This window comes from Corapipo altera, unplaced genomic scaffold (genome assembly GCF_003945725.1).
Source record: "Corapipo altera isolate COAL_440 unplaced genomic scaffold, ASM394572v1 49, whole genome shotgun sequence".
Taxonomy (NCBI): domain Eukaryota; kingdom Metazoa; phylum Chordata; class Aves; order Passeriformes; family Pipridae; genus Corapipo; species Corapipo altera.
Genome location: NW_020884879.1, coordinates 16,620,013 through 16,647,747, shown reverse-complemented (window position 1 = coordinate 16,647,747; position 27,735 = coordinate 16,620,013). Strand labels below are relative to the sequence as shown.

Genomic DNA, 27,735 nt, shown 5'->3' with positions numbered 1-27,735 from the left:
ACAATATGGTTATTATAATTTCCAGATCCGTTGCTTCTCAAAAAGTGCTGGAAGCAGTCATAATGGTACTTGATGACACTGATAGCTCAGTGTCAGCTGTTAGCAGAGAAGCTGAAGCAGGATTTCAGGACTGGCAGGGTCTCAGTTCTCCTCAAGCATCATCTCCCTTCATCATATATAACTGTTCAATAGATACCTAATTGAGCAGAATCCACAACATTGCCACTTGCCAGGGAATAGAGAATATCAGAAGACATTAAAACAAACTTCAGTTGAAAATCTCCATCTGTAATTTGCTACAGAAAATATTTTCTCACATTACTGGGGAAATTGTTAAATCAGACTTTAAAATACTCTGCGTATATTTTCATTCTCCTGCATTTTGTCCCTCCTATGCACTGTGGGCCTTTGGCATGCAAAATGAAAAAGTTGCAAGAGTGCTATGGGTTTTAAACAACAAAAATAATGGACTAGGCTTTTGTTATTTTGTTTGGCTTATGACTGACTGAATGTTTTCTTAAACATTTAGATTTTAGTCCAGCATAGCAGTACAGATGTTAATTTGGAAGGTGAAGCAGGAAACACACCTATAATGGTAGCATGTTACAAGGATAATTCTGAAGCACTGACACTCCTGGTATGTATAATCATTTTTCATGTGCTTCTGTCTATCTTGGTGCAGTGTTATTCTGTTCCTGTCTCTTTGTTAAATGCAGGAAGGTTAATCATGGATCTAGTATTCAAGTTGCTTTGAATGGGTTACTAAGAAACTTTAATCTTTTAAGAGCATATACATATATATATATGTATATATATATGTAATTATCTGAGTGGCAAACTTCAGGAAAAAACTTAAACTGCTTTTGCAGGTCACTCACAAAATGAAGCATATGCATGTATAGATGTATGGATATAATATGCAAAAGATGCTTGTATATAAACTTCATAAATGCGTGTTCAAAGAGACAGCTATACAGGAGACTGTATCTGAAATAGTATGTGCATTTGTCAGATTTTTCTGTATGTCATTAAGCTGTATTGGGGCATTATTTTTCAGATTGAAAATGGAGGGAAAATATGTAAACCAAACAAAACGGGATGTATGCCTATCCATGTAGCCGCATTTTCAGGTGCAAAAAAATGCATGGAAATTCTTTTAAAAAAAGGTAAGCATATTGTTCCCAAGCAGTGAGTAGGATTTAGCATTACCAGTTTACTACTTGAGTTCTCAAAGAACCATGGAAACAAGCACTTATAGCTGTGTTTGAACTTACAAGAAGTTAATGCAGTTATTCCTATGGGCAATTCATGCTCACAACTTTTATATGATTACAGCAACAAACAAGCTGCTTTCCTGAAATTTAGTGTGTTAATCTACTGTTTAATGATAGATGTGAGAGGTTCATATTTTGAGGGGGAAGAATATTATTCCACACTTAATATACTTGTTTTGAAAGCCTTTGTATCTTCTGTTATTTCATTTTTGTTTTTAAAAAAATCCATTTATTTTTCATCTCTCAGGTGAAGAATTGGGTCACTCTGCTAAAACCCACATCAATTTTACCAATAATGGAAAGTGCAGTCCCCTTCATTTGGCAGTTCAAAGTGGGGACCTCGACATGATTAAAATGTGCATTGAATTTGGAGCCCAAATCGATCTAAAACAGGTAAAACTCGGAGTGCAGTGAAATGTAACTTTGATAAAACCTAGGTGTCTCTAAATCTCTGAGTGGTATGAAAAAAAATCACTGCTCATTGTCTCTTCCAAAACAAAGCCGAGGGAGCAGCAAATTAAAACAAGTCTCTCATTCAAATCGGGCAAAATGTGAAGTTTCTTTACACAAGTTACATAAAGTCATCCCTTCTCAGAAACGGGATCTTCAATCTTACGCTTTCTTATTGTTCTTGTTTATCGTCAGCCTTGCCTTGGCCTTCACAGTGTCTTCTTTGTAATCAAACACAAATTCATGATACTACTGCTGCTACCAGCTGCTAGCACTGCTGGTGTAAGGGTCTGTCCCCAGCTTCATTCATAAATAAACATTTCTAAAAATATCTATCATTAATCAAGATATTTGCAAGGCTGAAATCAACTAATGAGAGCAAAAATAAATATAGTTTAGCCTTCTTTTATTGGTTTGATTCTTTGAACACAGCTTTTGAATGAGGTGATGGGAAAGATTTTGTAATGGGGAAGACTGTTTTGAGAATGCTTATGGCATTGTTGAAAAGCCCATTCCAATGCACTCACTGAAATGTTCCTGTTCTAAAAAAGGAGAAAGTCAAAACCCTCAGGCATATATCCCATCTAGTGAAATGAAATCCTGTTTTGGCAAATATTGTTCTAATAATTTATATGTTGCTTAATTACTTTACGACTGTCTAGTTTATAATAGCTAAAAAACATATTAGACCAAGTTATTTTTAACCTGCGGAAAAAATGATTTAAGAATTACTTCTAAGAAATATTCCATTTAGGAAGTAAAGGACATTTTGAAAGAATGCATTTTCTGCATTATACAGGCCCATTTGTTTGCCTCTTGATTTGTAATGGCCTACCTATGATTTTCTGTAGCTTTTCTTTATCTCTTATATGAAAGGGTGCTGCAACTGTCTGATTTTTAATGAAACTACAAAAAATTTTTAAGAGTATAATTTTCTCTTATCTTAGGGACTTGGTGTAGAATGATAAAAAGCTTTGTAGTAATCCTTTAAAACTGTGTCTTTAGTCTTCTCTGGTCTTTACAATCTCTTTAGAATTCTACTACTTCAGTAAAAGACTAAAGTTTCGTTACTTACATAGAAGTTTAGGCATTTAGGAATTACGAATCCTGGGCTAGATCACTAGTGTGTTTGATAGATAGAAAGTGAGGTTGCTGAGGTTTAAATATTTAAATTTTTTCTTATTCTCCCATTTATAGAATGAAAAATGCACAGCACTTCATTTTGCTGCCACTCAAGGAGCAACTGAGATTGTAAAACTAATGATATCATCCTATGCTGGTGAGGAATCCATTATTGATGCTGTGGATGGGAATAAGGAAACATTGCTTCACAGGTAGGAGGCTGCTGTGCCAAACTTCACTATAAATTGTGAGCTGTGATATTCTTAATCATTCCTCACATCTGGAAAACCATTCCACATGATTAGGAACTTTTCCTTGGGAGATGGTTTCAGTACAGTATGCAAAAGTCAATAATTTGGTCAAAATGTTAAAAATTTTGGTCCTGATACCAAAATCAAACCATTTCCAGTTACCTTGGGACCATGTTAAGGAATGGTTACTGCCATTTTGCACTGAAAATTTACTCCAGTAAAGTAGTTGGTGAAAAAGTTTGTGGAACTGTTAACAGCCTCTGACGATGTGAAGGAAATGTCCTCATCTAATGGGGTGATGTTCTCCAGAAAATGAATGAAAAATAATATAAACTGTTTAAAAGAATATTTTCTTTTTTTTTCCCCCAAAAAATTATCTTATGCCTGATCAGGTACAAGGAGATGTTGGTACACAACCCTGTGACTTTGAAGTTGCAGATGGTGTTTGTGTATGTAATAATCCTCTAGATTTCTAGTTTTTCATACTCTATTTGATACCAGAGCACTAGACTGTGGAGAACTTTCCTCAGTCTTTTGTAACAAAAAGATGCTTAGTTAAATGTGCTGGCTCCCAACTCTATGGAATATATTATACTTCCCCATCTATAAATTTTTTGCAAGAAAGATACTTTTCACTGCATTTAACTATAATTATTTGATGGTGTTATTCTACAAGAAGTTTAACAGTATGAAATAATTGGTAGAATGTCAGAGGCAGTGGAGATTATTGTTCTTTGGACACAGTAAAAAGTGGTATGATTCAAAGATAATTGAAGACATTAAAAGAAGAGTGTGTTGTAAAGTTAAGATAATGTTTGTGTACACTTGGAAATGTTACCATGTCTAATGATAGAACATAGTTGAAGAGAAAGTGATGACAGAATGCCAAAGAAAATTATGCAGACACACATACTACATAATAGATAACTGGCTGCCATATCCATAAAAATTATCGTCCTTGAAAAATGCTTGGTAGAAGGAATGACATTCTTTTACTCCCTGTGTCTGTGGAACAGGAAAAATTATATTATCAAGATTCATCAGAAAGGTCGAAAGTCACCCAAATATCTCAGAATATAAAGAAACTGAATAGGAACATTAACTTGTTGAGAAGCAAAGCGGTAGTGAAACAGAGTCAGAACTTGATCCTTTTGCATTCCTATTGTCATGTTTCCATCTAAATATTTCATAAGATGACTTCACTTTCTCTTCAGTCACCTTGGAATTTGAGTGTATGTGAAGCATCCAGTATTTATGCCTGGCTGGAGGGGTCTGCTATAGATAATGGAGGCATCTCTACATATTTGGAACTGTGACTTGACTTTTAAAATACATCTTTTGAGTAATCCGTTCTAACTATAGTACACCCCAAATTATTACCCCTTATAACGCTAAGGCAACTGTTATTTTTGAGATTCAGTAGAACCTTGGAACTGTCTTTCTGTGTTGCTTATTGAGTCAAAATATTTCACAGAGGTCTGATTACTGGAAACACTTTGACTGCATGTATTTACAGTACTGTACTTCCTACTTTGACCATTTTATTTCCTGTAATATGTAATTCAATGTCTTATTGTAGAATAAAACCTGGGAATTTTTCGTGCCTATAGACAGCTTTAAAATATTTTTCATATTTTTTCAAGTAAACTTCCCTGCCACAGTCAGAGTACGTTTTTGCCCATTGCCATTTTGACCTCACACTAGCATTATTGCACAAAATATGAAGCAAGTTACTTTTGAAGTTTGGAACAATGAAATGAATTTGAGGCTCTAAGTATACCTGGAACAAGCTGCATCTGAAACTTGTGGAATTCTATATGGACCTTGTGTGGTACATATGAAATGACCGGTTCTCTTAAAAATAAGTGGTAAAATGCCTGTTGACCTACCAATGAGGTCTTTGTTTCCTGCAGTGTGTTTTCAATGTATTAATTGAAATGAACTTAGTTTGAAAAGAAAACTTCATGACAAAAATCAAAACAATTTATGAAAATGAATTATGTGATAAGGGTATCTCTCTATCTCTGTATTTTAAAATTTATTTATTTGAAAATATTAGAAAATGTAGCAAATGGAGAAGAGTACTGCCCTTTGGCTTGAAAGTTCTTTGTCCTTTCTAATGTTACTGTATTTTTTCATTTTTCCCTACAGGACAGCGTTGTTCGATCATTATGAACTGGCAGAGTATTTGATTTCAATGGTAAATATTTAACCAAGCAACATGTTTATAGAAATTATTGCTATCTATTCCTACAGGTCTGCATAGAGAAATTCATAAAGGAGAATATATTCTCAGGTTTAGGCTATTTAGACAGATATATTTATATGTTTCATAATGTATAAGAGCATTACAGTACAACGGTAGTTATGGATCCATAATAGCATCCCACAGTTATAGAGGATGAAACCTTCCATTTTTGTTTCCATTTTACTTACTCAGAAAAGTTTCATGAATGTGTTTTGCCAAATACGATGAACTGGTCTGGTCACACTCACTTTTCAGATATAAAATAAAAAATAAATGCTAAACATGCATTGAATTTAATCTGATTTTTTCCCAGAAATAAATACTTTCTTTAAAAAAATGTACATACGATACGATTACTATACTATCACATAGAAATATATCAAAGTTTTTGTGTGATCTAGAAATATTTTTTATTCTGTGTAGTTTGGTTATATTTCTTCACTGAATAATTATGAGAGACAAAGAGAAGAAATGTAATCATGGATGCTGCTGGCTATGCTCCCAGTGTCCATTTGTGCCAATTAAACTAAGGCTCATATAATCATTATGTGCCCCACTTCGCTGAGGAAATTTTTAGAAATCGTCAGGCTTCTTTTTTGTTTTGTGTGTATTCAGGCTTTTTACTTCATTTCATTATAATTATATTAAGAATAATTCTTTTTTACAGTTTTGCTTTTCTCAGAAACTCTGTTGTAGGGATTTAATTTAGTCAGAACTAGATGTTGTGCTTATTTTTGATTCAAATGTGAAATGGTGAGGTTTGACTGCTTACACCTGTTTGACAAAATGACCTGTCTACAGAAGTTATTACCTGAGAAACACAGGCACAAGTTTTTGCATTTGGAGGCTTGTGTGCAAAAAGTATTATATCATAAATATCTTTAACACTCCATTTGAAACTTTCATTCCTTGAGTGCCATTTGAATATTTTGGCCTCTTCCATAGAAGCTATACTGAGGGTTTGTTTGGCTTTCCATATAAAGTATGTCAGTTTTGAAGCTTTAGGACTGTTTTTATTTGCCCTGTCTGGGAATGGATCAAAATATGCCAGCTGGAGTTTGTGGAATGGTGCATGTATAAGCTGTGCTGCCTGCTCCCCTGAACTCCTGGCAAGAAAAGGTGCAGCAGTGTTACTGCTGGACAGAACTAGCAAATTTCAGCTCAGAATGGCTTTAAGGTTTTAATAAAGAACAACATTTACTTATTTTATATGATTATTAAATATTCACATTTCATGCACAATAACTTAAAATAATTACTTCCTATATCTTGTTTTTCATATGTTTTCTGTCTGAAAATAAGAGACATTGTAAACAGATACAGTGTTACATCTAGACCTTCTAGATAGAAAAGGTAAGATGACCTATGCTAAGCAGAACTGCCCAGGCACACTATGTATGCTATTTACATTTAAATAACACCTTTATTTTTTTAAAATTATTAAACTATGGCTCAGTGTGCTACACAAAAACCAGAGAATCAACTCTAGATACATTTCATGCAGAACTTTTAATTGTTTTGCCTTTGAACTCAACACGACATGGCAATGAGTATGTGCTCTTATTTTGTTGAGATGTAGAGTTATGGTTTGACATAACCCAAGGCTAACCGAAGCCTTGAAAAAAGGGGAAGATGGAAACCTAGATCAATATTCCCAACATCTAAGCATTACAAAATTTATATCTTTAAAGAAATACTACTTGCAAATTGATTTTCAAATTAAGCATTTAAAAACCAGTGACTTCAACATCCGAGTGGCCATTGTGGCATTTGACAGGTGCACAGTATCTGGTTTGTGCATACAAGTGGGCATGATTGTATTGGCAAGCTACATACACAATGATAAGGAAGAATAAAGAAATGAAAATCAGAAAGTTGTCATGACTTAGCTGGTATCTTAGTGTCTTTTAGAGTTTTCCTTTCTTATGTAGTGGACAACATTGAGGCGTCTTGTATTTTAAAACTGAGGTGTCTGGAATTTCCTGAGTTTACTTGATTATTTTTACTGAAATGTGCTTATTCAAAGGAAATAAGTAGTAATTTTCTTTTTTTTCTTTTTATTTCCTTGTTCCCTTTTCGCTTCTTTTGTCTTCACCAAAAGGAAAATTAAATATTAAATTGGTAAAAATACTAATTGATATTTACAAAATTGGCATTTTAATTTTTATGTTAATATCTGTTTAATTCATACATATTAATCTATAAATGCAAAAGTAAATGGAGTTCAGAAACTTAATTTCCAAGCTCTTAAGTCAGCTGTGTCATAAATGTGGTAAATATGTATGGCCATGTATAAGTTACTCTTTGCTCTGATAAATAATTATGAGTGCTGAACAATTATGTTAGCTGGAGCAAAGGTGATTAAATATTGCATAAAGAACTGGAAATCGCTGCCCTGTATTCTTTGAAAAGAATAGATACTTGGATAAAAACATCTGTTTCTTTGATGAATAAGAATATTTTTATGAGGGTGTCTGACCTTGTAGAAAGGTAACTGGGGAAAGGGTCCTGCATGTATTACTCCCAAATATTTAATCAACATACATTGGAAGCTTCCTGTTCTCAGTGGTAAAGTAATCAATGTACATTTATTAAACATTTCTTATTACCACATTACAGGTGTTACCATCCTAGAAAGTAAATATGGCTCAGGATTATGATTCATTCTCTCTCAAATTAAGATTGGACCCAAAGATGATTCAAGTTAATGGAAAAACTCCCATTGATTTTTTTTTCCAATAATCTTTGGATATTATCTGAAGTAAAACAGATTTTTCTGTGTACTTTGTTCAAGTCATCAAGTTTGACTTGCAACTCAGTATCTAGAAAAATGATACCTAAGCCATCATAAAATATGGATATATTTCTTTGGTTCATTTGTTTGTATTTTCATACTCCCTTGTTGGTGGGATTTTTTAAATAGTTATGTTTATGCTCATAGTAGTACTTTGCTGATATGATCATAGTGATACTGTGTTCATAGTGACCATACTGACCTGGCAACATACATCTAGTGCAAAAGTAGACAAAACAGAATAAAAGTATGTCCACTTTTAATACAGCTCCTTTGGAGTCAAAATTGAATTGAGTCATATCACTTTTGGTGAAGAACAGAAAACTGAACAGTGTTCATACAGCATAGAAGTTCAGAAAGATCTGTTCTGGTAATTGTTTGATAGGTAAGATTGCATCATTCGAAAGAGCTACAATTTTTGCATTTGTCCATAGCTTCATTCCCAGTATTTTCGAGTTAGAGTTTTATATTTTGAGCATTTAAATGCATGGAAAGGTACACTAACAAAAGATCATGACTTGTGAGATCAGTATACCTAGGAGTAGGCCACTATTATTTAGGCATCTGAATTTTTATTATATAGATGACTGGACTGTGGCTGAGAGTTAGAAAACATAGTAGCTTTATATAGAAACGTAATGTGTTTATTGAAATTACTTATCTAGAACATCTGTCTGTATTCGCATTATGCTTTGAAAAAGCAGCACCATTTTAGAGTTTCATTTATTCATTATTCATGATAAATTTGAAATTCTTTATTGCAGGGGGCTAATATTGATAGCGTTGACATAGAAGGCCGATCCCCGCTTCTGTTGGCCACTTCCTGTGCATCATGGAAAATTGTGAATTTACTGCTCTCAAAAGGTAAAAAGGAATATATACATACTATAAACTTCCTTTGAGCAGGGTTCATACATGTTAAAATCCCGTGTCTGACTTTCCTCTTAATTTCGATTCAGCACTTCAGCATCCAGTCCAGGAGCAGCTGAGCTAAACAGCTGCACAGTGCTGGTATCCCATGAGATAAAGGAGGAATTGGTGTGATGATTTCACCCTTTTTAATACAGAGTGAACAGACTGTAGTCAAATATGTCATGTGTCATGCTTCTCAAGGTGGAGGTGCCACTGGTATTCCGTCCCTGCATTCCTAAGCAGTTCACAAAGTAAGCAGAACTGTGGAATAAATACACCAACTATACAGAGAGATGTTTTCTACTGGCAGTCAGTCTTTAAATGTTAGAGCCCATAGCTCAAGCATTACCTGTGATTTTATAAAATCACAGGCACTTTGAAAATGTTTGAGCTGTATCTTTCAATTGCTACACTTTTGGTGCAAGCTGATGATTGTTACTGTATTTCTTCTTCTTAATAGTATTATAACTGATTTTGTTAGTAAGTCCTATAATAAGTTTTGAAACTGTAGCAATATTAAAGCTTAAAGATTATAGGAGGTGCTTATCTGCATCTTTAAATTACCTCTTGATTTGTGGGTGCTCAGCGCATCTTTGAATATGAGGGTCCTCTGTAAATCTTAGTGCTACAATGAAATACAAAATGCATACACAAAAAAAGTTATGAAATTTAAGTGTCAGGGTGATTTTTTTGAAAGCAAAATTGTATGTTACAATGTCAGATTGAAAGAATATTTTATGGATTTACAAAATTTATTTTATAAAATTTTATAGATTTATAAACATATTCGTTCAGCGTTTGTTCCTTTATGTTAATCACCATCATGTAATGTGAGGGGTCATCAGTTTTGAATTTGCTAGTATTTATTTCCATATTTATTTAGGAGCAAACGTATCATTAAAAGATCATCTTGGTCGGAATTTCTTGCATTTGACGGTATTGCAGCCTGGAGGATTACAACATCTGAATGAGAAATATCTGCAGGTACACTAAGCATCAGTTTATGTTTTTATGTTACCCTCACTAGGAAAACATTAAAAAAAACCCTACCATTTTATTTTGAAATGTTTGTAAAAGTTTGTGATACTTGTTAAGTAGCCCATGTCACAAAAAATGGTTTGAAGAGGTACATATCTCTCATGAAAACATTTCAAAGCCAATAATACAGTTTTCTTATTGCCAGGCAAAGGAATAACATAATCCTATAAATTATTTTGCTGTTGGGGAATTGAATAGCTCAAGAGGTAGGCAATAAAATATAGAACTTTTCACTTCTATTTTCCCAGCTTGCATGCAGTAAAGCTAGGAGAGGTGTTCAACTCAGTCAAGCTCTAGGACTTAAATAGCTTGCAGCAGATTCTGCAGGAGTTTTCTGTGGACTGGACCATAATGAAGTCTTGGATTTGGTTTCTGAAAGGATTTTGAACATAGATTTGTATTTGGCTATGTTGAAATGAAGCACTCATGTTGCTGGAGCCCAAGCTTGCTTGAAAAAGTTAAATTTGCTGGCCTCCAGAGCTCAAGAAATAACTTTTTAAATGTGAATCAAATCTAACTGATCTTACAACATCTGCTGAAATCTGTAAACAACTTTGATTAGTAATGCAGAATAGATTTAACATCCATTTTCAGCAGATGTAGTGAATCAGTTTTAAAATTGAGTGGTAACTCAGTTATCTGCATTGACTTTCTGATTATGGATCATAGTAATAATTCAGGTAAATAAGTGGATCAAACTGTGGGAGGAGACTTTTAGTTGTGTTAGTAAAGGTTATACATATGAGAGTTGGACGAGGTACAGAGGAAAAACAGGGAAATGAAGATGAAAAAGAGAAACTATTTACACTGTAAATCGGTGAAATGGTGGGTTTTGACAGCCAGAAGTTTTGCTACTGAATATAAACTATAGACTACCTTTAGGTTTGATACAAGCCTTCTGCTGCCAGCAATGAGCATTGTGATGGAATGGCAGCACAGAAGAATTTCCTGTATTGTACTGTGGATGGGTTGCAGTAAGGGTGCAGAATGGCAAACTCCTGTGTTCTTCAAAGAAGTAGTTGTTTGAAAAAATGGTGACCCACAAGCCAGCAGACATTAAATGTTCATTGTTCCTAAATTTATTTTTCCTAAAGTTTGTTTCCTATTTTTAGTTACTGCTTTAAAGTGTTAATGCTCTTACTGCAAGATATTAGAAACTGTGAAACATTAGAGATATATATGTAATTTTGTGCTTTCTTGGGGGGGGGGGTTATTTCTTTGGGGGGACAGATGGAACATATCAAAAATCTTGTAGTGGATGAAGATAATGAAGGATGCACTCCATTGCATTATGCATGCAGACAAGGTGTGGCCCTCTCTGTGAATAATTTACTGAGCCTCAACGTTTCCATCTACTCTAAGAGCAGGGACAAGAAGTCGCCATTACACTTTGCTGCCAGGTTAGTAGTACTCTCTAGGCAGTGGAATCCATGCCAAGTTTTTCATTCCTGTATTTTTGACATTAATTTCTATGTTTATCTTGCAAAGCTATGGGCGCATCAATACATGTCAACGACTTATAAGAGATATGAAAGATACAAGACTTTTGAATGAAGGTGATAAGAAGGGAATGACTCCCCTTCATTTGGCAGCCCAGAATGGTCATGAGAAGGTAGTTCAGTTTCTTCTGAAGAGAGGGGCTCTTTTCCTCTGGTAAGTATACAGATTTCCATTCATTAAGCCAGAAAAGAACTATCACCCTACATTTTATGTCCATCTGCTGGGAAGTTAATGCAACATAAATATAAATATAGATACAGTATATTAAAATATTTAATATAATAATACATCTAAATGCAAATATACAGTATAGAAACATAGTTATGAAGTATTTGTAAAACTAATCTGCTTGTGCTTTGGTTCAGCCTGACACATAGAATCATGGCTAGCTGTAAAACCAAAGCTTCTAATACTGGGGAAACTGAGGTTTCTCTAAATCCAATTTAGAGAAGAATATTGAACCTTTTCATGGAAAAAATGTTACTCTGGAAATACTACAGTCGTTTCAGCTTCACTTCCAGTCTTAAGTAGGGCTTCTTAGGATTGGTGGTTCAAGGCATTCTGCCTTGCACTGTAAGTCCTGCTTCCAAGTCAAAGATCCTCGGGTCATTGGCAGCTCCAAAAAAGCTCCCAGGCTCACACCTGTGAATCCAGAGACTAAAAGTTGAGAGTCCTGTTCCAATGTACATGTTTATAATTTCTAATTTTATACCATTACATGTAAGTGATTATAAAGGCTGGACAGCCCTGCACCATGCTGCCTTCGGAGGATACACTCGCACAATGCAGATCATTTTGGATACTAATGTGAAGTGTACTGACAGAGTGGATGAAGAAGGGGTATGTGTTCACGTAAAATTGTTTGCTTCATGTCTGCTATTACTTCTAGACTAAATGTCAATGGTATGCTATTTGTAGCTTTACATGTGTAAATTTAAGGTGCATTACATGTGTAAATTTCATTTCCTGTGGCAAACGTAGCGCCTTTATATTTCACCACTCTGAAAGTTAATTTCTTGGATAAATATATGATTGCTGATATTGCTAGCTGATTATTTTAAGTGGGAGACAGAAAAGGTGCATATAGCCTAACAGAAAACATAAAATACTGAGTATATTAGACATGTACCTCTTGCCCCCTTTACGTTGCAAGAATATTTTAGCAATGTGGCAAACATTGGTAATTTAAATTTAAAGAACTTACACAGATTTGAAAAAATCCGATATCAACTATAGCTGTTTAATATATTGTTTGAAATCCATCTGCTCTGCACAGTAATATCCAATAAGTACAGCATCTGTCTTGCTCTGAAGTTTGGACACATACAGTGCCTGTTGGGTCAAGACAGAATCCACTTCCTGGATTGGAGGCCTCTTATATGAACCTGCCTAACAGTTCCCCATAAGAAAACATAGGGTGGTCATTGTAGAGAACTATTCAATTTCCAACACAGAAGCTGCTGCTAATTTCTCTGAGAGTTGGTGTTAAAACACTTAGAATCACTAGATTAGCAACAAATTTTGCCTATAAATTAATGAGAAGCAAATGTTTAGTCCTTAATTTCCCTCAGAAAAATCTGGGTGCATTCAGAAGGCTCTCAAATGTCAGTTTCAGTTTGACTTAATTCCTAAAGTACTCATTGCCTTTCTTTTATTCAAATACCACTAATAAAAGTGCCCACAGATTTTCTTGCAGATTTGTTTGTATAAGCACACCTGGTTATAACTTCTCTTCTATGCTTCTCTTTCTGGTTATCAAATGCGAGTGATCTGTATCTAAAGATACCATCGTTTTTACCTATTTGTGACATGCAGTTTGTTAGTTGCAAAACTAAAAGATATTCATGAGTTGGCTTTTCTTACCTAACAGCAAGTTTCCTCTTCAGATTTCACATTACTGTAGCCATAAAATAAAAAGCATGTCTATAAGCTCTATGAGAATCTCTGACAATATTCTTATCTTTTATGTTGCTAGTAAAAGTATTCAGGACTTCCAACTGAGAAAAAAGCATGCAGATGTTCAATGTGGGAAAGCACTGAAATGTACTTTTGTTTTAACTATTCATGCACTGCTGTACTGTTTGTCCTCACAGAACACAGCTTTACACCTGGCTGCACGAGAAGGACATGCAAAAGCAGTAAGGTTACTTCTTGACTATGGTGCAAAAATTCTGTTCAACAAAGCAGTAGCTACTTTTCTCCATGAAGCAATACACAACAGGAGAAAAGATGTAGTGTCTGCTGTCATTTTGCACAAAAGGTAATGTATACAGAAAATGCTGAATTTATTTTCCAGTGTGTTTTGATTTATTGTTTTGACTTTTTTTTTTAAACTGAGATTAAGTTCTGAAAACCTGTAGTTTAGTAGGTAAAACTGAGTACATATTTTAAAATTCCAGAGGTTATGTTCTGTTCTAATGAGCGCAGATAAAAAATGGCATAATTTTAATGAACATCAGATCTGTGGCATGTTGTTTATCATATTACACTGAGTATTTGTATTCTCTGTTAGAAAAACACGTAGAAGCCGTTAGATAGAATTTTGGCCTTTCACATAATGCTTCAATACCTTTAGAATTTTAGTCAGAATGTGAGTACAACTGATACCATTCAAGAGATGTAATTTAAAATTAAGTGTTGCAAATATTTAAAAATGTGGCAGTTCAACTGCAGTTTAGAATATTTTATGTTACAATATAGTGAAGTCTCACTTGAGGAATAAAGTATTGCACCATTGATCACATCTTTTGGTAAGAGTTGCAGGAAAACTACAATTATTTCACTGTATTTATTGTCATTTGCCTAATCTTGTAACCCAAGATTCCAGCAGTAGTTCCAGTTTTGTATTTTTTAGAAGGTCTTAGCATACTTGAAACAATTCTATTTATTTGATAACAGAATTTAATGTCAATCATTCTTAGAGAACCATCCAGAATGTTAGTGAGTTACTCCCTAAACTACTAATTTTCCATTAAATAGTGAATAAAATGTTTATATATTATGATTTTCAAGATAATATCTTAAATAAAACTCAAAAAATCTAAAAGTAGTTAATTTAAAATACAAGAAATTCATTCATTTTCCAACACCTAAAATACCTTTTGCAGGTGGGAAGAAGCTGTTACGACATTCTCGCACTATTCCAGTGCCAATAAGTGTCCTTTGCTGGAAATGGTTGAGTATCTTCCTGATTCATTTAAAGTGAGTCTTCTGCCCATATTAAAGAAATGACTGCATGAAATAACATGAAATTAGTTATATTGCATCATTTGCCCTTGTTTTTCTGCTGCTGTCCTCAGGAATATGTATTATTATAAAATAAAAGCAATATAAAATCACAAAATTTTTAAATTGTATTTTAGTGATAGTTTCAGTTTGTCCAGATTAATTTCTTCTGTATTAGAAAAGTTCTTAGCTTCCTGAGTTCAATGGAGTTATAAGAGTATAAAGGTAGTATACAAAGGAGTATAAATGTGATGAATGTCATCAGCTAACTGCTAAATAACACTACAAAGTGCTTTTTATTAAAATAGCAAGTGATTTGGTATATTCATAAACACTTCACACTTTATACTTGCAAACTAGCATGTAGCCTTGTAAACTGCGCAGTTTATATTTAACTCCTGCATGTAAACTATGGAGTTTTATGTCATCAAAACATACATCATAAAAATCTGACTGAATCATCACTTCTGTTGGATGACTGTTGTATTTGAAGGTAATTTTCTTTTAGTCCAAACACATTCTTTCTGTTGAACATTGTCTGTATCACCTTAATTCCCTTTGCTGTTCATCTGTGAAGCTGGTGTTGGACAACTGCATAATTGAGTCTTCAGAGGAAAAGACAAGTCGAGACTTCTATGTAAGTGAATGAAAAAATCTGTGAAAGTATACAGTATGTATACAGTATACAGTATGTATACTTTAATGTATATGTCAAGTTTATGTGGCTAAGATACACTTTTGGATGAATATCAGATCTTAACAGAAAACATGGGTGACTGATCGTATGTTATCCTTTGGGCTGTAAATGGCTTTGAAGTTCAGTTCTGTAATCTTCATGCTTGTGCATTTTAACAAGTATAACATGAAACTGCTGCAATCCATAAACTTTATCTTTACTCTGATAATTCTTGCAATCAAGCTGAGTATCAGAGGTTATGGGTATTTCAAAATAGTGGTGAAAGAAGACATAATATCTATTTATGCATATCAAAAGCATGCCTATCACAACTAGTACATTGTCATCAATAATTTGTGTCCAACATGTTTCTTTTTCCATAAATTCTTGTCCAAAATCTTAAGCAGTAGATTGCTTTCACAATGGCAAGGAGGCATGAATGTTTTACAGTTATGTTACCTTTGAAACCATATTGAAAACTACCTTATCCATTATTATATTGGATTGTGTCCACATCATTAACAGAAACTTGCAAATTTTCTGCTATTGTACATTTTCTTTATATTGTGTTATCAAAGCCATAAAACCTTTAAATACAAACTTTTCTTCACAGTTGGCAATAAAACAAATTAGAGTTTTGAGAATGACATTTAAAACTGCATTTAAAATTTGCACTTTTCCTTTTACAGTTTAAAATGGCTGTTTGTTTAAACATCTTTACAGTCACATATGTATATCTTGACAGCATGTGTTCCCTAGCAGAGTAGTTAACAATGACTAAGCATAACTATTCTGACTATTTTGACACAATGTGCCTTTTGTTCTCTAAAGGATAACCTTTTTTATATTAAGAAAATTATCTCAGACTTAAGTTATCATTTGCCTCACATTTAAATGCTGGTGTATGTGTATTACACAGATTGAATACAACTTCAGATATCTTCAGTGTCCCTTGACATTTAACAAGAAACCAAAGGATTATGAAGATATTTTCTATGAACCACTTATCACTTTAAATGTAAGTTCTCATTTTACTGACATCATTCCCTGCTGCCTTGTTTTAGATATAATCAAGAGGTTTGAATATTTCATCATAATATTTCTTCTCCAAAGCCCCATAACTCTGTATATTTTAAGTATGTTGGAATAAAATATGGGCCAGAGTTCTTATGGTCTAAATAATAATAAATAAAACTTCTATTAGGTTTAAATAAAAATTCTTAGTTTATTTGAACTATGAATGTATCAAGAGAACATGCTATATGTGCAGCTAGTACATCAACGAAAAACATACTCATAGCAGTGACCATGCATTGGAATGTAAGACATTGAAAACCTGACAAAACTGATTTTTTCATATGCTAATTGCAAAATACTTTATGTGCCTAAACCAAATTTTGCTTTTCTTTCCCACTGCCAGTCTTCTCTCTGATTCTTTGTCAGAAAATGTTACCAGAACAAGCTTTCTGACTTATATGCTTATTTTTGGTCTTCCTGTTGGCAATTAGAGTTGGTATCCTGTCTAATAATAAATATTTATTAATAAATATTAATGTATTAATTAGTACTTAATATTAATTCTCATTAAATGTAACTAATAAAGCTTCGTCACAGGTATAATTAGAAATAGTCTGTACACATTTTAAAACTTGAAAGAGACTAAAACAGCAGCAACAGAGAAGCTGAATGCTTTAGCAGGGAGAAGAAGGCAAGATAGCTTTGGGCCAGAGTGCATAAAAAAAAGAACTTTGCACTGTGTCACAGATATTTTACTTTTCATTAGGTTAATATTAAGATAAAGAAGGTGGCCTAGCCAGTTTTGTAAGCTGTTTACTTAGCTAGATGAGTTAAATTTGATCCTTCCACTTTCTTGTTTTGTAGGCCATGGTACGACACAACCGCATGGAGCTACTCAGTCATCCTGTGTGTAAAGAATATTTGCTTATGAAATGGTGGGTCTACTTTAATGTGCATAAAATATAACACTGCATGTCAGGATAAAGACTATTGTTCCTGAGAGTTGTTTATTAAGATGTACATACTTCTAGTGTTGTCTGAGCAAATGCCTTTTCCATAAACCTCTCATAAGCATGTTTAGAATATGCTGATGATTATCATATAAAATGTAGCTTAGCATTTAGTAAAGATTCTTTGATATTTACAGCAAAGACAACTACTATCTTTGTTTCCTCTTTATTGCAAAAATGTATAAAAAGATTGCCAAGGTAAAAAGGAAAGGAACAACGTTTCAGAATGGCAAATATACTTTTTTGTCCTCATAAATCTCGATGAATACATTCATCATTTCAAGAAATGTTTATTTCTTCATCTTGAAGACATTGTTGACCGTTAACATTTGAATACATGCTCTTCTAAATTGGTTAAGTGTTGTAACTTTAATATTCTCACTTTCAAGGATGGCCTATGGGTTTCGAGCACATCTAATGAATTTAGGCGTATATTCTCTTGGTCTCATCCCACTGACTCTTCTGGTCACTCACATACAGCCAGGAAGACCTTTGAATGGAACAGAGCTCTATGAAGCAAGACCATTAGAACATGAGGTACTTTTCTTACGAGTCACAATATTTTTAGGATTTTTATAGCAAAAAGTTGTGATTATTTAAATAATCTCTAGATTATGATCTAGCAACTCTAAGGAAAAGAATTAAAGTGTATATTTTTTAACATTCAGCAGCAACTTCTCAGATAATTTGCAGTTCTCATTTCTTATTTTTAATCTGTTCTGAAAAATTTACATCTGGTACATGGTTACTTCAGTTTGTTCCCTGAAGTGAATATTTGTTTAATTTTGAGGAGAAAGGATTAAATGAGAGAAAAATCCTAAAACTGAAACAGGAACTCAAAAACGATATGCTAGTAGAAATATGAAATAAAGTAAACTCAAGGGATATAAAAGGTTCATGAGGATATCCTGATACATGAAAAAATCTGGAGAACCACGTATGCAGCCCAGCCCAGTCCATTATATTTGGGATTCTTGAAGATTCAGAAGCCAGAAGTAGCAGAAATCCAAGCATTCATGCTCCATTAACTCACTTATCTTCCTGGTGGAAGATAGGAGAATAAAAGGAGCTGCATGCAACAGACAGAGGAATAGCTCAGACTGACTCAGGTCCTTGAATCATCAGACTGGGTGGAAGAAGCAAAGCTCCAACGAGGAATGCTGCCAGCTGGTGGAGAAGCAGTGAACTGAACGGAAGCTGTGAAGTTGCTGCCTGAGAGACTAGAGCAGTAGCCGTGTGTATGAAATGCCATGCGCTGGAGGAGACAGTGTCCTAATGACCCAGTAATAGCAATATAGTGGGGAATGCCAACTCTACAGGGAGCGCAGCGTTGCAGAATGGGGTTCTGTACTCCTAACTCAGGTTAAAGAGGGACATTGCAATGGGGCAGGGGCTGAGTGTATTCCAGCACCACTGAAAAGTGAGTACCATGAATTTGTGGTCTGCCTATGAGTTAATAAACCCCTCAGGTGGGGAATTAACTCTACAAGTTATTTATTAAGATGAAATCCACTATTGTAATCCTTACCAATAGACAACTTTTCACAACAAAGTTGTCTTTGCCTACACCAGTTGTAAAGTGAAACATCAAACAGAGCAGCCACGTACGGATGTCAGGACCTCCAATTTCTCCAAAGACTTCTACAGCCTTTCCAGAGACTACAATCTAATAGTGAAGTTTTGGAGAACAGATTTGGGAAAGGCTCTATCCACATTTGTTGCAAGCACTCTGGTGGCTAAAAAGGCCAATATGGGATAGACATGTCCAATTGCAAAAGGCACAGCAGAAAGACTCCTTAGGTGGTATATTCTGCAAGACGTGATTCTTTCTGCGTTGTCTTTTCTCCTCAAGAGTGATCCTGTGTGCGTTCTCAAAGGCATCAGCAGCGTTATAGATGGTGTGTCTCCAGGCCTCCAGATTTGAGGCCAGAGTAAACCAGTTATGTTGATCAATATGGCCAAGGCTGAGATGTTTTCAGGGAGTCCTTGTATCTTCTCTTTGGGGCTACTCTCTTGCGGCAGCCGGTGACAAGTTCACCATAAAGCAAGATCTTAGGGAGGCAGTGCTCCTTCATCCTGGGGATGTGTCCTGCCCAGCGTAGCTGTGTTCTCAGCAACATGGCCTCAATGCTTGTGACAGCTGCTTGTTCTAGAACATAAAACAGTGAACATATGGCATAGATATTGCAATTTCAGTTCCCAACTATTTATCGTGGCAATTCTCAAACTTTCATACTTGTTTTGAATTGCTTAAATACAATACACATAAAAGTAATTGCACAATAAATACTAGTAAACCAGAATTTAGATAGTAATATGTTTATATGAAGGAAGCTAACAGAGTTTCTTAACTTGCTAATATAATGTATATGTAATAGGTAGAGCTGAAGTGAACATTCATTTAATGGTTTCTAATTTGGTTTATGTTCTGATTTTTGTTTCAGGACTCATACTTTACAAGGGTGTGTATGTGTTTAGTTTTAATTATGAGTTTATTGGGAATCTGCAAAGAAATATTTCAACTGATTCAGCAGGTAAGTACATAGAGAAATAACATTACTCAGTGCGCTTGCATGACTGTTTGTATGATATTGAACTAAATCTGTTTTCTCCCTAATTAGAAGGGAAATGCCAATTTATAAAAGATTAAAAGCAAGAAGGGTATTTAAGTAGTGCATTGAATTCAGTCCTTTAATGATGCATGATTTGTAAATATGTATCTGTCTCTCTTAAATCCTAGAAATTGAAATATTTGTTGGATTACTCCAATCTACTGGACTGGACAATTTATACTACAAGCATAATTTTTGTGTCTTCTTTATTTATTAATACACCAGCTCATTTACAGTGGGAATGTGGAGCAATTGCTGTATACTTGTCTTGGATGAACTTCTTGCTTTACCTTCAACGGTAAAAATTATTTATCTCCTTTACAATAAAATACTTCCAATACTTTCAGATATTTTACATATCCTAAACAGTGACTGACCAAGTTTGATAGTCTCATTTTGTATTTTTATTTTTTTCATGCTATACAGGTTTCCAGATTAGGACCATAGGAATTTTTTAACCTAATGAAACTATAAAGAAGTTTCAGTGTTTTTCATGTAGAGCATCCCAGCATATGTTCTGACAACTAAAGAAATACTACTATTTAATGTTAGTTAAGCAAAGCCATGAATTTATCTTTCTAAAATCATCTTTCATTGTACTGTATAGACTTTGACTTTAAAAAAAAAAAGCAAAATCAGAAGGATATGAACTACAGGAGGCATAAGGAAGTCAGTTTTTATAAGTAATACCTGTGAGAAGGTAAATTCCTTTACCATTTTACATATTAAATGGCACACCCCACTTCTCTATACCATTGTGTCCTATAAAAGAATTATAATGGATGATACTATTTCTTCAGTTGACATGAGGTCTTTTTATTGCCATTCATTATTCTAATGTTGTCAGTGGTACAATAGTGTCCAAGAGTTACAAACAGCAGGAAAGCTAGGTGGAAGGAAAAAGTAGTGTGGGTGTAGTGCTTAAGACTAATAAAAATGTGCCCGAGCAGGACTCCGTGTGATAACACTGCATAAATATTCTTCTGATTCTTATTGTATATATGCACTAATCACCCCCATGAAGTCTTGCAGACAGACAAACACAGCATTTGCTGAGTAATTTCAGGATCATTTTACTGTAATAGGGATGTTTAAGGACAAGGTTTGTAAACAGAGTTAAGGTCAAAGAGAATACCTTTATGGTACTGCCTCTGCTGCAAACCCTGTCCTACCTCTGTCTGCTGACTTAGGTGACTAAAGAATGGGCGTGTCCTGTCTGCTCTGGGCAAAATGAGGGTCGAACCTAAACAGTAAAGAGTAAACAGATGATTGCTCATACTTCCTGCTGCTGCTAGATGAAATGCCTCCCTGGCCTGACTCTATTTCCACGTGTATAGCAGTAGAACTCTACACCTGATTTTTCTAACTCATTCAGGCTGTCTTTTCCTAAAGCAACCTGTAGTTCCATTGACTTCAATGGAATTTTGCCTAATAAATGCCTAATAAATGAGAGAAAATCAGGTTTGTTTTATTTCCAGCTTGACCTTTTCAGTCTTGAACATAATATTTCGGGCTGAAAATCATGTGGAGGGATTTTCACAGTTGCTATTGTTGCAGCATAAAACAATCACTGGGTCCTCAGATCTGAGAGAGGACATAAATTCCCAAGTTCAGACTTGGGGGAATAAGTAATTTAATCTGCTTTTTGACAATTTGTGTTCTGACATTTGTGTTGGTCAAGAATGGGAGAGGCTTGCCATGTGACACACTGTTCTTGGAAACACAAATGTCTTAAAAGTACACTACTCCTCTTCTCCCTGCAAACAATGCATTTATTTTTGTTTGCTTGTTTTTCATACTTTGTATTATATGAAAACTACATGTATGTAGTAAGTTCTTACTTTGTAAGAAGCAAAATCTTTTAAATCAGGCATCTCCCTGATAGATGGATTATAATGCCGGTTGTCCTTTGTTCTGGTCACTTACCTGCTTCTAGAAGCAGAAAAAAAGTTGGGTATTTTCCTAATGCTGTTATTCTGAGTGCAACAGTGGTATAATATTGTACTGCCTATGGCTATGGAGAGAATAAATGTTATCCATGAAAAATAATATCTTGAAAACTTCTCTGATGCTTTAAAATACAAGATAATGTGGTTTAGGGTTGATGTAAGTAGGATTACTTCCGCTCTTTTGGATGTGAAAGTACAACTGGTTTGTGCCATCTCAGAATGTCTCAGAGAGGCAAAATGTCTCTTTTTACAGATGAAAATCAGCATTACTTACTGCCTTATGTAAATAACTGCAAGGAACTCTAACTTCAGTATTTAACGATTTAGGGGTGGACTTGGCAGTGCTAGATTAATGGTTGGAGCTGATTATCTTAAAAGTCTGTTCCAACCTAAACAATTCTGTGACTGATTCTATGTCTTTTCTGTTTACTTGTTGCATAGATTTGAAAACTATGGCATCTATGTTGTGATGTTCTGGGAAATTTTGAGGACTTTGATTCGGATAGCTGTGGTTTTCTTTTTCCTGATATTGGCCTTTGGACTGAGTTTCTTTGTCCTTTTGGGTTCACAGGTTAGTTGGATCACATAGTTAATTTTTTATCATTATAAATATTATCTTTGACTAAAGTGTCTCAAGACATTATTTACAAATTTCATCAGTTTAGTTTTTTTCTTGACTTTGATATTTCTTCTTTTTGCAGCAAACATATAGCACACCTCTGCTTTCTGTAATGAAGACATTTGCAATGATGCTGGGAGACATTAATTACCATGATGCTTTCCTGGATCCTTTACTAAGCAGTGAATTACCATATCCATTCCTGAGTTACACAGTTCTCATTATATTTACCTTGCTTATTCCAATCCTTCTTATGAACTTGCTAGTAAGTAATTTACTTAGTAATATAAAAGGTGGTTAAGCATAGGTTTATATGCAGGTTTCTATATTTAGCATGTAGAATTACTGTAGTAAGTGACATTCATTTGTTATTTAGTAAATTGATATTTTCATAACATATTAAAAGGTCGCCTTTCTCTGCAATTGTTTTCCATCCAGTTTACTATTCTGAGTATTTTAACACAATTTACTCTTACAAGGTTATCTTGTATATCTTTAGGTAGTAATTGTGATGGAATTTGAATTGCAGCTGCAATGTATTATTCTGAGATCTGTATAAAGAAAATTGGGGAACAATGATTTTTGCTCAACCCCTTGTTGTATCAAAACCTAGCACTAACAATAATTTAAAAAAAAAAAAGCAAGCCCAAACTCAGATCTTCATTGCACAGAAATCAGTAATCAGCAGTAGTGTTGGAACTGACTAACAAGCCTGACCTGAATAAAAAGAATCAGAAAACATGATAATGGTGAGAAAGGGGGAAAATAGGTAATATATCTTTAGCAATATTCCATTGAACATAATTTTTTTTTAGGAAATAAAATTTTTATATGAGCTGAGCAATAAAAATCAAACAATTCCATTTTTTTAAAGATATTTAGCGCTGCCACATTAACATTGCAGCAGTAATGAAGAATCAAAAGGAAGGGACGTTATTAACAGCTCTTTGAAGTAGCTCTTTAGTGCCTTATTAAGTGCCTCTTATTTTAAGAGGTGTCATTAAAAATGCTTTCTACATGTCTTGATATGTATTTTGCAAATATGCAAAAAATGTTCCTAAATTCAAGGGAAAAAGCTAATTTGAGTGTTAGATTTTCTATTTTTTATTTAAATGTGAATGAGAAATACAATTGAAATTACAGACTGTGAAAAAGTAGATAATGAAATGTTGATATTTCTAGATTGGTTTGGCTGTTGGGGATATTGCTGAAGTACAGAAATACGCTGCACTCAAAAGGATTGCAATGCAGGTAAGTAACATACCATTGAAAAACCAAGTATTGGAAGTAGATATAATTGTTAGAACAGCATTTAGATAATTAGTTGATTTGTCATCAGCATTTCTAATTAATACCTTAGAATCTGTGTAAAGCAAACTGTCATTGTAAAGGACATATACAAGCAAATGCATTTTTAAGGAATTTTTCAAGAGTCAATTCAATGAATTCTGAGCTGAATCTCAAAATCAGTAAATGCAATGCTTGAAATTGAAGAGTTGTCTTTTAGTAAAAAACTTATGCAGTGGAAAGAAGGTTAAGATACACAAAAATCAAAAGGACACCAAATTCATTCTGCTTTCCTGAAGTCTCATTAGTTATAAGTGTGTGCATCTGTGTGGAATAATTAATTCTGCTAAGATAATACTGCTATACTGCTTTAACTGTGTAGTTTCAGTGTCTGGGCTGGACTGTTCAAATATTACACCATTGTTTGCAGTGTGGACTAGTACTAGTGATTTGAATATAATGACATGATGGTTATTTTCACATGATAATGTGTGTTTATCTTAAGAGAATATAACTCATTTTAAATGCAAAACTACATTTAGGTTAATCTTCACACCAACTTAGAGAAGAAGCTACCATTTTGGTTCTTAAGTCGGGTGGACCAGGAATCAATCACTGTATATCCCAACAGGCCAAGATACTGTGGATTTATGGTAAGATGGTGAATATTAGACAGAAGAATTCTTACCAAAATGGGGTAGATTGACTTTGTACACAGATTGCTAGGAGCAATGCATTAATAAGACTCAATCATTAACTAACATCAAGGGAATTGTGATTAAATATTGATTAAGGTCAGTGAAAATGATAAATCAGTTTGAGTGCAGTCATATTCAGATATAATTAGTGTTTGAAAACTCAGTGATCTGTAACTGTATTAAGAAAGACAATCTACAAAAGATTGTCTTTTTTTTTTTTTTTTTTTTTTACATTTCATTTTAACTGTTGTTGGTAGACTGAATTTTCTGATAAAAAAAATATTGCAAAATAAATGTTTTAATATGTAAAAAGCCCAACATAACAGAAACTCTTTTTAACATTAGCACTGTGTGGAAATTTTCTATTCACCTATTTGGGAATTTTAATCTATTTTCAGACTATAATACTTATTTCAGTTTGGTTCCATGTTTTGTTTAGAGTGTGTTCCAGTATTGCTTTGGGTGTGAAGACTCTACCACATATGCACAGAGCCCTGATACAACATTAGAACTGGAAGTTCTGAAACAGAAATACAGGTATTTGTTGTGTTATTTTATTGATGTAAAAACAAGTAGAACCAATATTACAAACATAGTTCCATTCACAGAGAACCTTTTCAATCACAATGTAGATTTAATGCTGTAATTTTGTCAGTCTAGACATTCTGAAAATTAGATTTTCAAAATGCTTGTTTGGTAGTTTTATGAAGACACTTTATAGACACATTTTCAAGAAACATTTCATTGTTTCTTGAAAGATAACAGATACTGAGTTCTGTATGTGTGATGCTAACTTAGGTTAACTATTTATTTGCATCAGTTGCATTTTGGATAGCCCTTTGAAAGAGATCAGTCAGTGCCTCATCAGTATTCCTCATGTGCTGTAAAAAATAGTTTTGAATTTCACTAAATGTTCGTAGATGCTTAATTGCCATTGCAACTTTGGCTCTTTTTTCTTGCCAGACAAGAAAATAGATCAATAGGTAAAACTTTTGATAGAACTGGCAACAATTTTATTCTGAGAGTGAAGTTGCTTCTACCTTAACTATATAGTAAGTTACTTTTCTCAAGAACCAGGAACTTATTCTTTAATTCTATTTCCTGAAACCTAGAGAAGTACCTACCAGAACTTGAAGAATTAGATATATTCCAGACAGTAGTCTTTGTTAAGTTAAGTACTGTCAGAAGGGTGAAGTTAAGCACTGTCAGGTCTTTGTAATTTTAATGAGTTAAATGTCCTTTGAAATCAAATGACAAAGCCTGATGTATGCATATTTTTATTTTTTTTATTATTTTTTTTAGGCTCAAAGATATATCAACATTGTTGGAAAAGCAACATGACCTCATTAAATTGATTATCCAGAAAATGGAAATAGTGTCAGAAGCTGAGGATGAAGACAGCAATGATTTATTTCAGCACAAATTTAGGAAAAGGCAGTTAGAGCACAAGAATAGTAAATGGGATACAGTGTTAAAAGCTGTTAAAACAACTGTGCCTAACCCAAGCACAGAAAAAAACAATAGCTTCTTCTAGACATGGCTGTAAAATCATGCTGTATTATCATTTTGTTTTACTTTAGGGTCACTTCTCTTGTTGTCTTTGCATAATGTTAATGTGATACATCATGTATTCAAGTATAAAAAAAGGCCAGATCCAAAAAGAGGATGCAGATGCTCAAAACAGTATTTAAGGAAACTGAAGATGTCTACACTCAAAACTGTGATCCTAAAAGTGACTACCTAATCAGGAAAGTGCCTAACTCACCAGATGCCAACCTTGCTGTCCTGACAGTTCCCAAGGCTTCTGTCTAGATCTGATCTTGGATTTGGCTCTAGTACACTTAGGTCTGTATGCAATGACGTTATTTTCTGTTACCAGTATTTTCAGAATTTCTAAGTTTTTAGAAATTAGACTCTAGTTATATAGTTTTCAGATGTTTTGAGAGAGCCAATGGGCTTTATGTAGCTTAAAGAAAAAGTACAAAACTAATCTGAGAGAGGTTGGAAGTTTTGCTGAGTAGGGACTGCAGGATCAGGCCTGAAAGGTAAGAAATGAAAGATCATGAAGTTGTAATGTAAGGGAAGAACTGTTTCCTTTTCTAGACAACTGTATGCAATTCTCAGAGGGATCATTTGTACTAGCATGCATATAGCAATGATAGAATGACTGTTTAATATTAGTAATTTACTACTTGCTGTCCTTATACTGGTAATGTGATTTTGGCCTTCCTGATAACCTAAAACTGACCTTGCTACCTTAATCTGCGCCTTGGTTTTACTATTTATTTACCGGATATGCAGTGCATTATGTAATATACAGTAATATATCAAATTTAGAAATAAACATGAATTAAACTGTGTTTAAGTACATGACTATATTTATTTCAAAACCAGTGCTAATAAATTAATTATGACTATATGTGGTGGTAACTCTCTGTGGTCCGATTTTGAATTCAGACATTTTCTTTGAGAACTTAATATACATTATTCTCCACAAAAGAACAACTGTGTTTCCTGTTTATTTAAAATCACCAGAAGGTGATTCACACTGTACAAAACTGGTGTAGTCATCAGAAAACACAGGAAGATGTACTGCCATGGATGACATGCTGTTCAGAAGGGAAAATTCTTCATCACCCAACAGTTCCATCCCAGATTTGAGAATTTAAATCCTTGCCTGGTAAAAAAGAGAAATCAGAAGGTTATCACTGCACTTTCTACAATGCTTACTAGGGTAAATAGTTGCTTAATATCAAATAGTGAATGGCATTTAGGGATTCAGGAAGCAGTTTGACTTTTGTTTCTTTCCACCATCAAGATTCATTGATACCTTTGAATCCTGTGGCATAAATCCATGCCACTTGTAGCTGAAGATGTTTGCTGTTAAAACTGAGGTTCTGTTCAGGGTTTACCTCCCAGAATGTGCACAGGCATTTTGCATGTAAATGTGACTGCAAAGTTCAGTTAAGTAAGTTTTCAGAAGGCAAACTGGGGGCATAAACATACATACTACTGCATGACTGTGTCCACAGATGTACTTCTGTCTGCTCCAG

At 34.1% G+C, this 27,735-nt stretch overlaps 1 protein-coding gene across 1 annotated transcript in view; it reads left to right on the top strand.

Moving 5' to 3' along the window:
• Nucleotides 1–27,073, top strand: part of TRPA1 (transient receptor potential cation channel subfamily A member 1) — a 32,282-nt gene extending 5,209 nt beyond the window's left edge. Inside the window, exons 4-27 of the mRNA XM_027638712.1 lie at nt 530–637; nt 1,058–1,166; nt 1,522–1,667; nt 2,922–3,058; nt 5,249–5,297; nt 8,904–9,003; nt 9,935–10,035; nt 11,320–11,489; nt 11,578–11,742; nt 12,315–12,429; nt 13,683–13,849; nt 14,697–14,790; nt 15,392–15,451; nt 16,410–16,508; nt 17,372–17,442; nt 17,907–18,054; nt 19,962–20,051; nt 20,258–20,427; nt 22,520–22,649; nt 22,780–22,962; nt 23,880–23,948; nt 24,527–24,637; nt 25,122–25,219; nt 25,985–27,073. Of these exons, the coding sequence (XP_027494513.1) occupies nt 530–637; nt 1,058–1,166; nt 1,522–1,667; nt 2,922–3,058; nt 5,249–5,297; nt 8,904–9,003; nt 9,935–10,035; nt 11,320–11,489; nt 11,578–11,742; nt 12,315–12,429; nt 13,683–13,849; nt 14,697–14,790; nt 15,392–15,451; nt 16,410–16,508; nt 17,372–17,442; nt 17,907–18,054; nt 19,962–20,051; nt 20,258–20,427; nt 22,520–22,649; nt 22,780–22,962; nt 23,880–23,948; nt 24,527–24,637; nt 25,122–25,219; nt 25,985–26,216 (2,922 nt within the window). The 3' untranslated portion in view covers nt 26,217–27,073. The remainder of the gene's footprint in view (nt 1–529; nt 638–1,057; nt 1,167–1,521; nt 1,668–2,921; nt 3,059–5,248; nt 5,298–8,903; nt 9,004–9,934; nt 10,036–11,319; nt 11,490–11,577; nt 11,743–12,314; nt 12,430–13,682; nt 13,850–14,696; nt 14,791–15,391; nt 15,452–16,409; nt 16,509–17,371; nt 17,443–17,906; nt 18,055–19,961; nt 20,052–20,257; nt 20,428–22,519; nt 22,650–22,779; nt 22,963–23,879; nt 23,949–24,526; nt 24,638–25,121; nt 25,220–25,984) is intronic.
• The last annotated feature ends 662 nt before the right edge of the window (nt 27,074–27,735 follow it).